We start from the raw sequence: 14,562 nt of genomic DNA, 5'->3' as shown, positions 1-14,562 counted from the left end.
TGACTCTCCTCTGGAGAAGGGGGGGAAATGTCCCTTTCTGTTTTCATGGTCTCTAGATTGAGAGTCCCTGTTAGTCAAGTACGAGATGACGAAGGCTGTCTCTCTGTGCAGGGCGATGGTCACGCCCCATCCAGCACTGACAGTCGGAATTTTACAATAGTTCACATGCAATTGGCAATTCCCTTCCAACAGCAGAAGGCAGAACCAACCGTAACCAGTGAAGGCTCTGCCTTCAGATCACACCCAGCACCGTAACTGCAAGTGAGATAGGCATATTCCCAGCCTGTACCTGCCAGACTCTCCCAGTGAGGAGGGAAGGAGGCACCTACCCCTTGTCTTCTCCTGCTCCCCTGAACATAGAACTGAGCACGGAGACGCTAAGCAGAGAAAGATTTTATACCCTGCAGCAGATCATCACCCTAAAATCCCAGAAGAGCTGGCAAATCTGAAATCCAGGATGAGAAATAAATATACAGTGGCTTAACCCCGCGCAAACCACTCCCCAGAAACGAATACCTTCTTCTCCTGAAATGTTAAAAAAAGGGCTGGAAACTCGTTTGATGAACCTGCTGGTGCTGTGCTCTGGTTCTCATCCATACACATTCCCCTGGAGCCAGCAGCACGTTAGCAACACTCGATACATTCAGAATCACAGTGGGCGAGTTCTCGACCTAACCCGCAAGTCACTGGAATGTTCAGCAGCACTCAAGTGATGACGGTCTGGCCAGGAAATATTAAGTATCCGCTGATTGGCAGCCCCAGATCTTGGGTCGACAACCAGCCACAAATTCATTTCTTAAGTTAACGGGCGGGGCATGACAGCACCTTTCCCCCGGCGCTCTTTGGAAGCAAACCCACAGGAAGCATTTAGCATTTGTGCTAATAGCGAAAGGGGGCAGCACCCAGAGAGCGTCAGAGCTAACAGCCCAATCAGCCCTCCCCTACTTTCCATTTTCTTTGCCGAGGTCCCCTGAACAGGATAGACCTAAACTCAGCTACGAGCTGGTAAGTCTCCATCCGGCATGGTGTTTCCAGAGACAAACATGTGGCTAGAACTCTGCCTGCTTCTGAGCTTCTCAAAAGAGCCCAGAACAGACAGGTAACAACACTGACGATGGGAAAGAAACCCCGCACCTTTCGACAAAAGACTGACTGAAGGGCGAACCCAGCTCCAGAGCGGCGGAGGAGACGTGTCTTCAGACAGTGCCAGGGCATTGTGTGTGTGTAGATATATAGATATAGAATAAAGTTATAAAATTTGATCAAAATAAAACCAAGAAACGTACAGCTTGAAAAAGAGCAAAATATCACAGTGCATGAACGTCAGGAGAAAGTCACGCGCTCCCCACTGCACAGACATGTGCTCCAGCACGTTCGGAAAAGCACAGCACAGACACTAGCACCTGGCTTCGCTCAGCTCACCACGGGGGCTGGGAGTCGTTGTCCTGTATTTCTAAACACGGTTTTGTCCTCGCGCAGTCCAACTCTGCAGAATGTTGCCGGGCAGCCAGCAACAGCCGTGGAGCAAGCTGCCCAAAGTCTGCAGGTACCGGCTGTGATCCTGTTGCCGGACACTAGAGAATGAAAGTGGCTCTTACACATCTCCACAGCCTGGCAGCTGGTTCACACTTCTGTATTGAAGAGAAAAGTGACAAAAGGAAGGAACTCAGGGGACACTGTGAGAGGGGGACCATGGCTGGATTCTGATCACAGGGGACAGGTTAACCCTAAGGATCTTCTGTGCTCTCCTCCTCACTTCATCGTCTGACGACGAGCCGTCCACCTTAATGGCCCGGGATCTCAGCAGGTTCAAAGTGCTCTGACTTAGTTCAGGTTTAGTCATGATATTTTTCTTCTTTTTCTGTGGTGCTTCTTTCACCTCCTCGGCTCTTTTCCTTTTCTGCCCAACTGTCTCCTGACTACTGCTGTCTTTCCAGTCAGTTCTCCCCACCGGAACTTCCTTGGCTTTACTTTTAAAGGCCTTGGCCTGTGACCCCCCACTGCAACACTGAGATGAGCTGCCTGGAATCCTCCCATTCAGGATTCCAGATGCTTTGCAACCATTACTCTCCTTTAGCACCCCACCTTTCGTTCCCTTCAGAAGCGTTACAGCTAGAGCGGAAGAATCTGGCGCTTTCTTAACTACGTGTTTATAGCCTTTGGGGTCGAACTGCCCCGAGGGCAGCTTAGTGTTCTGCCTCGAGGCACCCGATGCCTTGAGAAGCTTCAGGTCTGAGGGGGAGATTCCAAGATGCCCCTGTTTGTATTTGGACTCCAAACAGGATGCTGTGGCTTCCAGTGGGACCAAGGCTTCCAGAACGACAGAGAGTCTCATGGCTGGATACACGTCAGGGTACATATTAGCTGGGAAGCCCATTGCTGAGGCCTTCGATGTGCCTGACCGGGTCTCTTTCAAGGAGTTGAGCAGCAGGTTTGTGGCACTCCCTTTAGAGACAGGCTTGGTGCGAACGCTAGGAGAGCTGACCGAAACCTCCGCGAGTGTCCCAGGCACCTCGGCTGTCACGGCAGGGCTTCTAACCGGAGCTTTCGTACAGTCAGAGACAGCAGCACCTGTGTCTGAATCGTCTCGTGTGCTCTCTTGTGTCTGGCTGGGAGTATCCGCCGTGCAGGAGCTGTACCCATAAACATCCTTGCTCCTTAAGACGGTGGGCTGGTAGCCTTCCTCCTTGAGGCCTTGGAGAAAGGCCACCAGCTGGGTTTCGGTATCTGAAAGGTCCTTGGACATGGGGTTGAAGACTCTGAGGGCTTCCTCCAGGGCTTTTTGTCCTGCCGAAGAGATTCTTGACCAAGAATGGACAGCTTTTTCTTCCACATTGTTCACCTCAATCTTCATGGCATTAGGGTAGTAGGAGCTTCCAATAGGTCCAAATTCCTTGAAAACCAACGCTGGACACCTCAAAGGGAAAGAAAAGACAGTTAGCACAACCCAAACACCAATCTCCAGGCTTCTAAGGGAAGGCTACCGAGAACCTCTGAGATCTTAATGCCAGTGACCATCTAGTCCAGGGATCGGCAACCTTAGACATGCGGCTCGCCAGGGTAAGCACCCTGGCGGGCCGGGTCAGTTTGTTTACCTGCCGCGTCCTCAGGTTCGGCCGATCGCAGCTCCCACTGGCCGTGGTTCGCCGCTCCAGGCCAATGGGGGTGGTGAGAAGCGGTGCGGGACAAGGGATTTGCTGGCCACTACTTCCCGCCCCCCCCATTGGCCTGGAGCGGCGAACTGCAGCCAGTGGGAGCCGCGATCAACCAAACCTGCGGACGCAGCAGGTAAACAAACCGGCCCAGCCCGCCAGGGTGCTTAGCCTGGGGAACCACGTGCCAAAGGTTGCCGATCCCTGATCTAGTCTGACTCCCTGTGTAACCCAGGCCAGAGACCCTCACCCAGTGATTCGTGCATCCAGACTAATCATTTGGGGTTAAAAGACCACATCTCTTTTAGAAAAACAGCCAAGCTAATGTGACGGAGAATCCACCACAATTGCTAGGGCAGCTGTTCCAATGGTTAAACACCCTCACTGAAAAACGTGCACCTTATTTTCAGACTCACACTTCAGCCTGCAGCCTCTTTGTCAGCCAGATCAAAGAGCTCTCTGCTACAGAAATCCTCTCCCTGCATAGGCACTTACCGACCAGGATCAAGCCATCTCAGCCTCTTCTTCAGTAAGCTAAAGAGACTGAGCTCCTTACGTCTCTCATTATAAGCCACCTTTCTTCCAACACTCGGATCATTCTCTGCTCCGGTTTTTCAACAGCTTTTCTGAAGTACGGACACCAGAATTGGACCCTATTCCAGCAGTGCTCTCACTAGTGCCGTATACAAAGGCCGTATGACCTCCCTCCTCCTACTTCCTTTCCCCTGTTTACACAAGCGGCTGCAATTTGCTGTCACACAAACCCTTGTTCACCCAAGGACGCTCGCTCCGCAAAGACAATACAAACGTGTTTTTCACTGAGGCAAGAAACCACCACAGAAACCCGGCTATGATGCAGGAAATGGAAGTCACTGGAGGTTTGCGCACCCGGGGCTGAGGGCCAGCATAGATATTACCTTTAGCAGCTCTCAGCTACCTACGCTGGGGGAATGGCGCTAACGGCTGGGTCCAGGACGCAGGGCCAGCCTGGCAGAACACTCTGCTGGAACTGGAGTCGGCCGACACTAGGCCAGCAGGCTGAAGCCAACACGGACGCAACGGGCTGATGCTACGGCTGGAAATGGCAATTCAAGGCTGACAAAAATGGGAAAATGGGAAGAGTTGGGAACACCTGTAGCTGCTGAGACAGATCTCGAACCAGTAAGAAAGTGGAATTCAGTGTTTATCAAACAGTCCCTTCAAAGACATTCCAAGGGCTGAGCTAGAGAACGAAAGAGGGAAGCACCCAGGTTATGGTGATGACTGAAAAATGACCAGCTCATAGATAGATTCCATAGGTATTCTCACGGCTGCAACCTCCTTCCAGAATTATTGTTTTTATTACCAGAGCATCTAGGAGCCCCAGAGAGATGGGCCCTCCCCAAAAAGCTTCTAACCCAACTATAAAATGAGACCCAACTGAAGGACTTAGACAGCCGAGGGGCACAAGGGAACAATGAGACAATATGGGTCAGTATGATCAGCAGTGGTCTCTGTCAATGTTTGTGTCGGTCTCGTGGCCAAGGAGAGGTTAAGGAGGGTTTTGAAGGCGGATGATGAAATAGCTCAGGGGGAGGGGGCGCTATTGGGAGCTCCTCCCAAGCATGAGGGGCAGCGCTGGAGAAAGCGTGTGTAGGCGATGGAGGCTGACCTCACGACCAATGGGAGATGGAGGTCGACATCCTGATAGTGAATGAGAGGAGAAAGGGAGGGAGGAGATAGGCCAGGAAGGCAAGTGAAGACAAGTAGCTTGTGTTTGATAGGCTAGAGAATGGGGAGCCGGTGGAGGGATGCAGAATCACTAACATGATTTGAACAGGGTGCAGAATATTCAATTGTCATCTGAGAATTGGAACCTGCACCAAGAACAAAGATGGCCAGCACACCTCACTGTGGATTTTTGAAATGCCATTTTAATACAGAAACAGACCAGGAGTGTTCTTACTTTAATATATATTTATGTTCATAAAAAAGTATAGTTTAAGAAATGACTGTCTGATAAAATATAAATGGTATCACATTTAATCAACAAAATTGTCTCTTGCTGCACCCCAAGTTTGTTCACCCACATGCCAGGTGATGCCCTCAATAAATCAAGTGATGCCGCGTGCATCCACTGGGATGGTGAATCTATGATTCTATAGATAAATGACCCAGAAGTCCATACTCCTAGTCACCAGAATAACTTTTGGCCATCAACATAATGCCTCCAACTCACAAAGGGGCAATTTAAGGTGTTAACAGGACAAACCCTAGTGACAGGTTCAGACCCTTCACAAGGTGTGACAATTCCAGAACAAAGAGGATTCCGCAGAGTCAATAATCTGCCACTCTGCAGGAGTGATCCGTGGCAAGGAGTTAACTCCTCAAACCTTCAATGATATTTGGAAGAGGCAAGCAGAGGCTTCTTAGAAAGGCCGTGTCATGTGGCTGAAGGCCATGGAGGGGGTATATATAAAGACACAATCTGCACAGAAAGAAAGCAACTGAAAACCTCCCTATGGCAAGGCCATTCCTTGCCCTTGGCTTCTCCTGCCATTTCATGCTCATTAAAAGCTCAGCTATGCATACTTTCCCTCCCAGGGTGAGGTGCACATTCCTAATCAGCACAGATAGCAGCCATCTCCCAGGGCTTGGGGGAAAGGACTCTACCTTCTCAAACTGAGCCATTTGCACCACTTTTTGGATAGTCAGGAGCCAGGTTAGAGAGATGGGGTTTAGGCATGGCAGCCCCGTTCCACCCAGCCTACCCATCGAGTGTCTAGTGGCTGAGAATCACTGCTACAGAACAGCGCTTCCTGGGCTCAGTATCCCAGCCGCTGAAGCAAACACTCCCACCCAGAACCAAACTGTGCTCAAGCAGCTAATCAGGCCCTAAAACATCAGCAGTCCCCAAGCCACTGGGAAGGACAAATGAAAACCAGCAGGCAAGTGAGCTCCGGCGGATCCCAGCTGGGAGTGGCTGCACTCACCCTGCAGTGAGGCTCCCTGAGAGGGAAGCAGGGTCTGAACCCAGAGAGGAGACTGTGCAGCCAGTGGGACAGATTGGCTTTCTCCTCAGTGTCTAGCCAGGGGTCGGCAACCTTTCAGAAGTGGGGTGCCGAGTCTTCATTTATTCACTCTAATTTAAGGTTTCGCGTGCCAGTCACACATTTTAACGTTTTTAGAAGGTCTCTTTCTATAACTCTATAATATAGAACTAAACTATTGTTGTATGTAAAGTAAATAAGATTTTTAAAATGTTTAGGAAGCGTCATTTAATATTAAATTAAAATGCAGAGCCCCCCGGACCAGTGGCCAGGACCCGGGCAGTGTGAGTGCCACTGAAAATCAGCTCGCGTGCCGCCTTCGGCACACGTGCCATGGGTTGCCTACCCCGGTCTAGAATATAATGAAGTGTGAGAAAAATCTCTCCGCTGATTATCCAGCATCAGAAGAGACGTCTGTTCAAAGGGCAATGCGGAAAAACTGCCCGATGTGGGGAGAGAGGAGCCAGAGGATGGGGATGGCACTATGTAGCAACCCATGAATGAACATAATGACAAATGGCAGAGGGGCTTAGTCCCACAGTGTAGTGCACACCCCACAGTGGGCAGGTCGCACCTGCCCGAGACAGATTCTGGAGACACTTTGACAATACCTGGAGAGTTTGTTGTGCCAATAAAGTCTCATTGACCCGAGGGTGGAGGCAGCACAGGGCGGGTTGCACAGGTGTACTGAACCGCTCTGTATTTCTTCCATGGCCTCTTTGCTACTTTTTATGACTACTTGAAATTATTCACATTATGAACAGAATCAACAGCACGGGATAGACCCCCCCCCCGAGGAAAAGCCACCCAGACCTGCCCGAACCCAGAACCACACCTGACCCCTGGTGCCCCCCCACTCCCACTCAGCACTACGCGACTCCAGAATGACTCCGGAATGACTCCGGCTGCAGGGGTGGTGGGATGTGTTTGGTGCAGACAACGTGTGTCGAAGGAGGATTGAAAGCTGGCCCATCCGCCTAGGAGAAAGGCTGCCACTCCTAGCTCCGCGTTCCCCCCAGATGACCTCCCCATCTACTGCATCTTGCCCACCCTGTCTCACTACAGGCCCAGATCCAACTCTCTGGTTCTCGTAACACACGAGTATGGGTCACTAACAACATGGGGGCAAGTCCTGACTACCCCAGCGAGCTGGGGGACCAGGGAGCATGGGGAGCCCTCTGAGGGATGGGGGCCCAGCGCTGTGGAGGAGGGGCCTGAGCATCTCTTGGGAACAGAAGGCAGAAGACAGATGCTGAGGATAACAGAGCACCCTGGGGGACAGCGTGAGGATGGAGGCCCCCAGGGCAGGGCAAATAGGAGACTGGGGAGCAGGGCTGGGCAGTGGGACCGGCCGTCGGGCAGGAGGAGCTGGGGGGCTGGGCAGTGGGACAGGAGGGAAGAGCTGGGGGGTAGGGCCAGCGGAGGAGCAGGCTGAGGCTGGCAGAAGAGCTAAGGGGCAGGGCTGATGACCAGAGCCGCGGGGCAGGGGGGGCGGTGGAGTGGGGTAGGGGGGCCGGGCAGTGGGACCAAGCAGTGGGGCAGAGTGGGGGACAGTGGGGCAGCACAGGGGGACCAGGCAGTGGGGTAGGAGCACGGGGAAAGCAGGGTAGGACACAGGGCTAGGTGGTGGAACGGGGCTGGGCAGTAGGGCAGAGCAGGGGGCGGGGCCAGGCAGTGGAGTGGGGCCAGGCGATTGGGCAGACGATGTGGGCGGGGCGGGCAGTGGGGCCAGCAATGGGGCAGAGCGGGGGCCAGGCGGACTGGGCGGTGGAGCAGGGGGCGGAGCAGGGGGGCTGGCAATGGGGCAGAGCAGGGAACTGAGGGGGTGGGGCAGGGCAGTGGGGTTGGCAATGGGGCAGGCAATGGGGCAGAGCGGGGGGGCGGGGCCCGGAGCGATGGGGCAGAGCAGGGGGGCGGGGCCCGGGGCAGGGCGGGGGGGCAGCGATGGGGCGGGGCGATGGGGCAGGGCGGGGCCCGGGGCGGGGGGGCCGAGCGGGGGCGGGGCCCGGGGCGGGGGGGCCGAGCGGGGGGCCGTGGGGCGGGGCGAGGCGGGCGCGGCTCCTCCCCTCGGGCCCGGCGGGCGCAGCGCGGAGCCCGGCAGCGCCCCCGCCCGGGCCCGGCCCAACCTACCGGCCGCCGCGGAGCCCGCACCCGCCGCTGCGCCGCCGCCGCTCCAACATGGCTGCCCGCCGAGCGCCGGAAGTGCCGTCCGCTTCCGCTTCCGGCCCCCCCGCCTGCTGCCTCGCCCCCCGACCCCCACCCCCACCCTCCTCCCACTGACCCCCACCCATGTTACCCCCCCTCCCCCCACTGACCCCCCCAGATCCCCCACCCATGAAACCCCCCAAACCCCCTCCCCCAGACCCCCATTGACCCCCCCCAGATCCCCCACCCATGAACCCCCCAAGTCTCCTCCCACTGACCCCCCTGCCCCCACCCATGAACCCCCCGATCCCCCACCCATGAAACCCCCAAACCCCCTCCCCCAGACCCCCCATTGACCCCCCACCCATGAACCCCCCAAGTCTCCTCCCACTGACCCCCCCACTCTCCTCCCCATGACCCCCCTGCCCCCACCCATGAAACCCACAGACCCCCATCCCCAGATCCCCCCAGCCCCCCACCCATAGAACCCCCCCAGACCTCCTCCCCAGACCCCCCAAGTCTCCTCCCACTGACCCCAACCCCCACCCCAGTCTCCTCCCACTGACCCCCTCGCCCCCCATGAAACCCCCCAGATCCCCCATTGACCCCCCCCGGCCTCCCACCCATGAAACCCCCCAGACTTCCACCCTCAGCCCCCCCAGTCTCCTCTCACTGACCCCTCTGATCGCCTCCCCCAGACCTCCCCGTGATTCCCTCACCCCAATGAACACCCCTGACCTCTCACTGACCCCACCAGACTCCACTAGCCATGAACCCCTTGATCCCCATCCCCACACAGCCCCACTGACACCCCCAGACCCCTTCACCCCATGACCTTCCAGATCCCCTCACCACATTACCCCCCCACCCCCTGGCCCCCATGAATCCTTGTTGTACTTAAAGTACTGCACAGAATCTTTTCAGGGGGAATAAGGCAAAACGTCACATTAATTAGTAATACATGTATTAATTAACACTGTATCATATGCATATGATAGATAATGTTTTCACCCCTCAGCTCACAGACAGCCAAGATTACACACACTCACACACACACACTCCGTCTTCTTGTTACCAATTAGTTGCTCCCCTTAACTTCACTGGCCAGGTGAGTTAGATGGGGGAGGGGGTGGAGCCGGGCTTCTGCCGATCCGGATCGATGCTCCCATGTTGACAAGACGAGACCCGGGGTCCTCTGCAAGACACCTCACTTTTATAGCAGCTTCCCTCTCATGCAAATGTGTACCAGCTTCAAAATCTGTGTTTGTGTCCATTGGTCCTTTGTGCTGCTTCCTTCTGGGTGTTGTCCCAATGCTGCAAAGAGGGTGTTTCCAAAAGAAGGTGCTTGCTTCTAACCCCCGAGGCCATCAGTATGTCTGCTCTTCTTTAATGAGCCCACGTGACAAGTTTTATTGTCCTTGGGTCTGGCTCCCAGCCCCTCTCCAACTGTTGCAGCTGTCTGGAGGCACTGCCTTCCAAGCCTTTACTCATTCACACCTCGTTCATTCAACAGGGCAATTGATTAAGGGAGTTGGGGGGGGGGAGATCTTGTTCTACTCCTAGCAAAAAGACATTTTTCTTCTATCTTGCTCTATCCTTAGGGGCTTATAACATTAGACCAAGGCTTTACACAAAGTTTCTACATGAGGCTTTGATACAAAGTTTCCATATACCAAGGCTCATCAATACAAGGTTTCTATATTAGGCCTTGATATAAAGTCCCATGAAAACAGAGGTCACACGCGCGTAGACCCACCACAAGGTTATATGAAGAGGCACAATATAAAGTCATATGAAAATTATCAGAGATTTATCTACATCCTCCTGACACCCCCCCAGACCACCAGCACTCTCCCCAGGTTCCTCGCTGACACCTCAGTAGGCCCTCATAACCCTGCCAGTGACCCCACAATAGGGCCTCTAATTCTCCATTGACCCAACACCCCCGCACTGAACCCTCATCAGCTTCCACTCTGCCATGGCTCCCAGGAGTTCCCGGCTCTTGCACCTCCACTGACACTCCCAGGAGTCCCCCTAGACTCCTCACCAGCCCCCAGGGACTCCCCCTACCAGGTCCCCCAGATACCTTCCACTTGGCTCCTCAACACTCCCAAAATCCCTTAGCAAATACTCATCACCCCCACCAACCCCGAACATTTCCCAGTGGCCCCCACAAACATTCTCTTGGAGAGACCATGAACGTCCCCCAGCTCCTTCACCAACCATCTCATGGCCTCCTTAACACCACTCTGACCTCCACATAAAGCCCCCATTACTGTTGTGATGAACCCTTTGCCTCAGTGACCCCCACATCCCTTCACTGACCTCCTCCTTCAATGAATCCAATACCTCCCAGTGATGTTCTCTGCAAGCCTGAGATCCTCCCCAATGGCATCCACAGAGTCCCCCGTCGTTCCCCTTGACTCCCTGCACTATGACCTCTTCTGTCCCTTGCCAGCACCCCATGAATAATCCACTTCACATCCCCTGGCACTCCACTGATGACAGTCCTTCATTCGTCAATCCTCCTCACACCCTCTCACTGCCCAATCTCCACTTCCCAATGTATCCTCGTATCCACGTCTCAGTGACACCCCCTTGGACCCTCACCGACATTCCTGATAAACCCCAACTTCTCCTGACTGATGTCACTTCAGACCTTTCACACTCCAAGTCACCCCAGCCTGCCCCATAGCACCACATCCTAAATATCCTCTTGCTCATTGGATTCTGAGACACTAGGAAGAAAAGCATTCAGTGCTCCCCAGAGCAAACCAAGGGCTAGGTGCAGAGAACTAACACAAGCGGGTCCCAGAAGTACAAGGGGAATCCAGGCTGAAATTGTGGAAAAGCAGCATCACTTGCCCCATAACCTCAGCCACGCTGAACACGACGCCAGTCACAGCCTCCAGAACAACCCTGACATCATAATCAAACAGGCTGACAAAGGAGGTGCTGTCATCATCATGAATAAGTTGGAATATGAACAAGAGGCTGCTAGGCAGCTGTCTAACACCACATTCTACAGGCCATTATCCTCTGATCCCACTGAGGGTTACCAAAAGAAACTGCACCATCTGCTCAAGAAACTCCCTGAAAAAGCACAAGAACAAATCTGCACAGACACTCCCCTAGAACCCCGACCAGGGGTATTCTATCTGCTACCCAAGAGCCATAAACCTGGAAATCCTGGACGCCCCATCATCTCAAGCATTGGCACCCTAACATCAGGATTGTCTGGCTATGTGGACTCTCTCCTCAGGACCTACGCTACCAGCACTCCCAGCTATCTTCAAGACACCACTGACTTCCTGAGACTGACAGAGTCAGAAGAGTACCCAAAAGTCACCTATTACAAGACTAGCCCAACAAAGAAAGTAACAGAACGCCACTAGCCATCGCCTACAGCCCCCAACTAAAACCTCTCCAGTGCATCATCAAGGATCTACAACCTATCCTGAAAGATGATCCCTCACTCTGACAGATCTTGGGAGACAGACCTGTCCTCGCTTACAGACAATCCCCCAACCTGAAGCAAATACTCACCAGCAACCACACACCACTCAACAAAAACACTAACCCAGGAACCTATTCTTGCAACAAAGCCCGATGCCAACTCTGTCCAAATGACACCATCATAGGACCTAATCACATCAGCCACGCCATCAGGGGCTTGTTCACCTGCACATCTACCAATGTGATATATGCCATCATGTGCCAGCAATGCCCCTCTGCCATGTACATTGGCCAAACTGGACAGTCTCTACGCAAAAGAATAAATGGATACAAATCTGACATCAGGAATCATAACATTCAAAAACCAGTAGGGGAACACTTCAACCTCTCTGGCCACTCAGTAACAGACTTAAAGGTGGCAATTTTGCAACAGAAAAGCTTCAAAAACAGACTCCAATGAGAAACTGCTGAACTTGAATTAATATGCAAACTAGATACCATTAACTTGGGTTTGAAGAGAGACTGGGAGTGGCTGGGTCATTACACAGATAGAATCTATTTCTCCGTGTTAAGTATCCTCACACCTCTTGCCAACTGTCAAAAATGGGCCATCTTGATTATCACTACAAAAGTTTTTTTTCTCCTGCTGATAATAGCTCATCTTAATTAATTAGCCTCTTACAGTCGGTATGGCTACTTCCGCCTTTTCATGTTCTCTGTATGTATAAATATCATCTTTCTGTGTGTTCCATTCTGTGCAACCGATGAAGTGGGCCGTAGTCCATGAAAGCTTATGCTCAAATAAATGTGTTAGTCTCTAAGGTGCCACAAGTCCTCCTGTTCTTTTTGCGGATACAGACTAACACGGCTGCTACTCTGAGACCAGTTAAATACAGAAAACAGAGCAAAGCAATCCAGGAAGAGAAGACATAGCAGTGAGGGGCAGAAATCCAGATGGACAATGCCAATCCATGAAGTGAGGTAAGAGAAGAGCATTTCTTTGGATTTCCTGTATTTGGCTCTACGCTGCACAATCCCAGGCAGAAAGCTTTTTTCTTCATCTGTCATCTGTTTCTAGGGTCACCCTGTGTACACGACAGACCTTACAGCAACACTGCTGTACCGCGGCAGCTGAGTCACCGTCACGTCTCCTGTGTAGCCACCGTATGCTGACAAAGAGAGAACTCTCCCGCCAGCATAATTAAACCACCCCCAATGAGCGGCAGTAGCTATGTCGGTGGGAGACGCTCTCCTGCTGACATAACACTGTCCTCAGCGGCGCTTTGTCTGTGAAATTTAGGTTGGTCAGGGGGGTTGTTTTTTTCACACCCCTGACCAACAAAAGTGCTAGTGTAGACAGAGCCTTGGATGGCTCAAGCTTTATGTTGTGACATTATTGCTAGGCAGATACTTTTCCTCAATTCACTCTTCAATCCCTCTGCTTCTCATCCATCCATCCATCCATCCATCTATGTATAGTTCATATGGCCCCCGTTACAGGAGTCTTTGTCATTGTCAGCTCCTGGCCACCCCAAAGCTTCCTGGTACTGCAGTGTATCTATGTTGGACAGAGACCAAGGTGTCTTGTCCTTTTCACTTTTTGACAACAGCTGCAGAGCCTGTCATGGCAGGGAACCAACCGAACACATGGACCATTCACAGGACTGAAGCTCCTGCATTAGGTGCGGGCGGCAGAGACAGGATGCATTCTGCTGAGAAAGAAGTGGACTAATGCTGGTATGTACACGTGGCAGGAAGGTCTGGGCTGGGGTTAAGGTCTTCTACTGGTAAGAAATCATGGAGCTAAGCACTTAAGGAAGCTCCGGAAATGCAGTGGTAATGCAGCTGTTAGCATGGGACTCCGACGTATACATCCCACGTGGTATGAAATGGGGGGGGGGTGCTCACAACTTGCCCATTTGGGGAACAAAGTGAAGAAAAATCTCTCTCTCCAGACTGACAAATGATCCCAAGAGAGGGGCTAAGGGTTAATGAGAGCTCCTGGACTCAATCCGCCTCGCCCCACTATAACTGCAGCAGGTGTCAAGCCGGGGGTGGGCTGAACCCAGCGCTGGTGGGGGCTGACTGGGAAGGAGAGCAAATTTCTGACTCTCTCTTGGGGAGAGAAGGCTGGCTGGAGCAGAGAGCGGGATGGCCTGGTGGCAGGCAGGGACAAGTCATAAGAAGAGATGGAGGTTAATGGTGACCAGATACTCAACACAATAATATTAACCAGCGGGAAGGAACGCAAGCCAGAGCAGGTGAAAGCACATTTAGAGAAGTTAGATGAATTTGTCAGCAGGGCCTGATGCAATTCACCTGAGGCTACTTAAGGAAGTAGGTGAACAATCTCGAAGTGTTAGCAATGATCTCTGAGAACTCCGGGAGGAGCGGAGAGGTCCCAGAGGACTGGAGAAGGGTAGACATAGTACCGGTCTTTAAAGGTGGGGAACAAAGGGGACCTGGGGAATTACAGACCAGTCAGACCTAACTTTGATATCTGGAAAGATATCAGAACAAATTATTAAACAATCAATTTGTAAGCACCTAGAGGATAATAGGGTTATAAGGAACAGCCGGCGTGGGTTTGTCAAGAACAAATCATGCCAAACCAACCTAATTTCCTTCTTGGACAGGGTTACTGGCCTAGTGGAGGGGGGAAGCTGTAGACATGATATAGCCTGATTTTAGTGAGGTTTTTGACACAGTCCCACATGACATTCTCATAAGCAAACGAAGGAAATGTGGTCTGGATGAAATTACTATAAGGTGGGTGTGTG

The 14,562-nt window shown here is 52.7% G+C and overlaps 1 protein-coding gene across 6 annotated transcripts; it reads right to left on the bottom strand.

Moving 5' to 3' along the window:
• Positions 1-380: 380 nt before the first annotated feature.
• CCDC71 (coiled-coil domain containing 71) lies at positions 381-9,649 on the bottom strand. Of its 6 annotated transcripts, none has more exons than XM_042844217.2 (2): positions 9,402-9,649; positions 381-2,915 (listed from the first exon to the last, which is right to left on the bottom strand). In XM_042844217.2, exon 2 carries the CDS (start codon positions 2,852-2,854, stop codon positions 1,667-1,669), a length of 1,188 nt encoding a protein of 395 aa, XP_042700151.1. In that variant the 5' UTR covers positions 2,855-2,915; positions 9,402-9,649; the 3' UTR covers positions 381-1,666. The 6 variants fall into 6 exon arrangements, with proteins under 6 accessions (XP_042700151.1, XP_065408928.1, XP_065408929.1 ...); XM_065552856.1 differs by lacking the exon at positions 9,402-9,649 and adding an exon at positions 8,312-8,404; XM_065552857.1 differs by lacking the exon at positions 9,402-9,649 and adding an exon at positions 8,312-8,387 and having other exon boundaries at positions 381-2,907.
• Positions 9,650-14,562: the final 4,913 nt, after the last annotated feature.

This window comes from Chrysemys picta, chromosome 7, assembly GCF_011386835.1.
Source record: "Chrysemys picta bellii isolate R12L10 chromosome 7, ASM1138683v2, whole genome shotgun sequence".
Classification (NCBI taxonomy): domain Eukaryota; kingdom Metazoa; phylum Chordata; order Testudines; family Emydidae; genus Chrysemys; species Chrysemys picta.
The sequence above is the reverse complement of the archived record's forward strand: the minus strand, read 5'-3'. Positions and strand labels throughout refer to the sequence as shown.

Excerpts from the sequence above, each read along its gene's own strand:
- CCDC71 (XM_005295983.4), bottom strand. The coding sequence starts at position 6,893 with ATGGAAGAAATACAGAGCGGTTCAGTACACCTGTGCAACCCGCCCTGT. Across the intron at positions 2,916-6,792 it reads TGGCACAACAAACTCTCCAG|GTGTCCAGCGTTGGTTTTCA; the intron begins GTATTGTCAAAG and ends TTTCCCTTTGAG.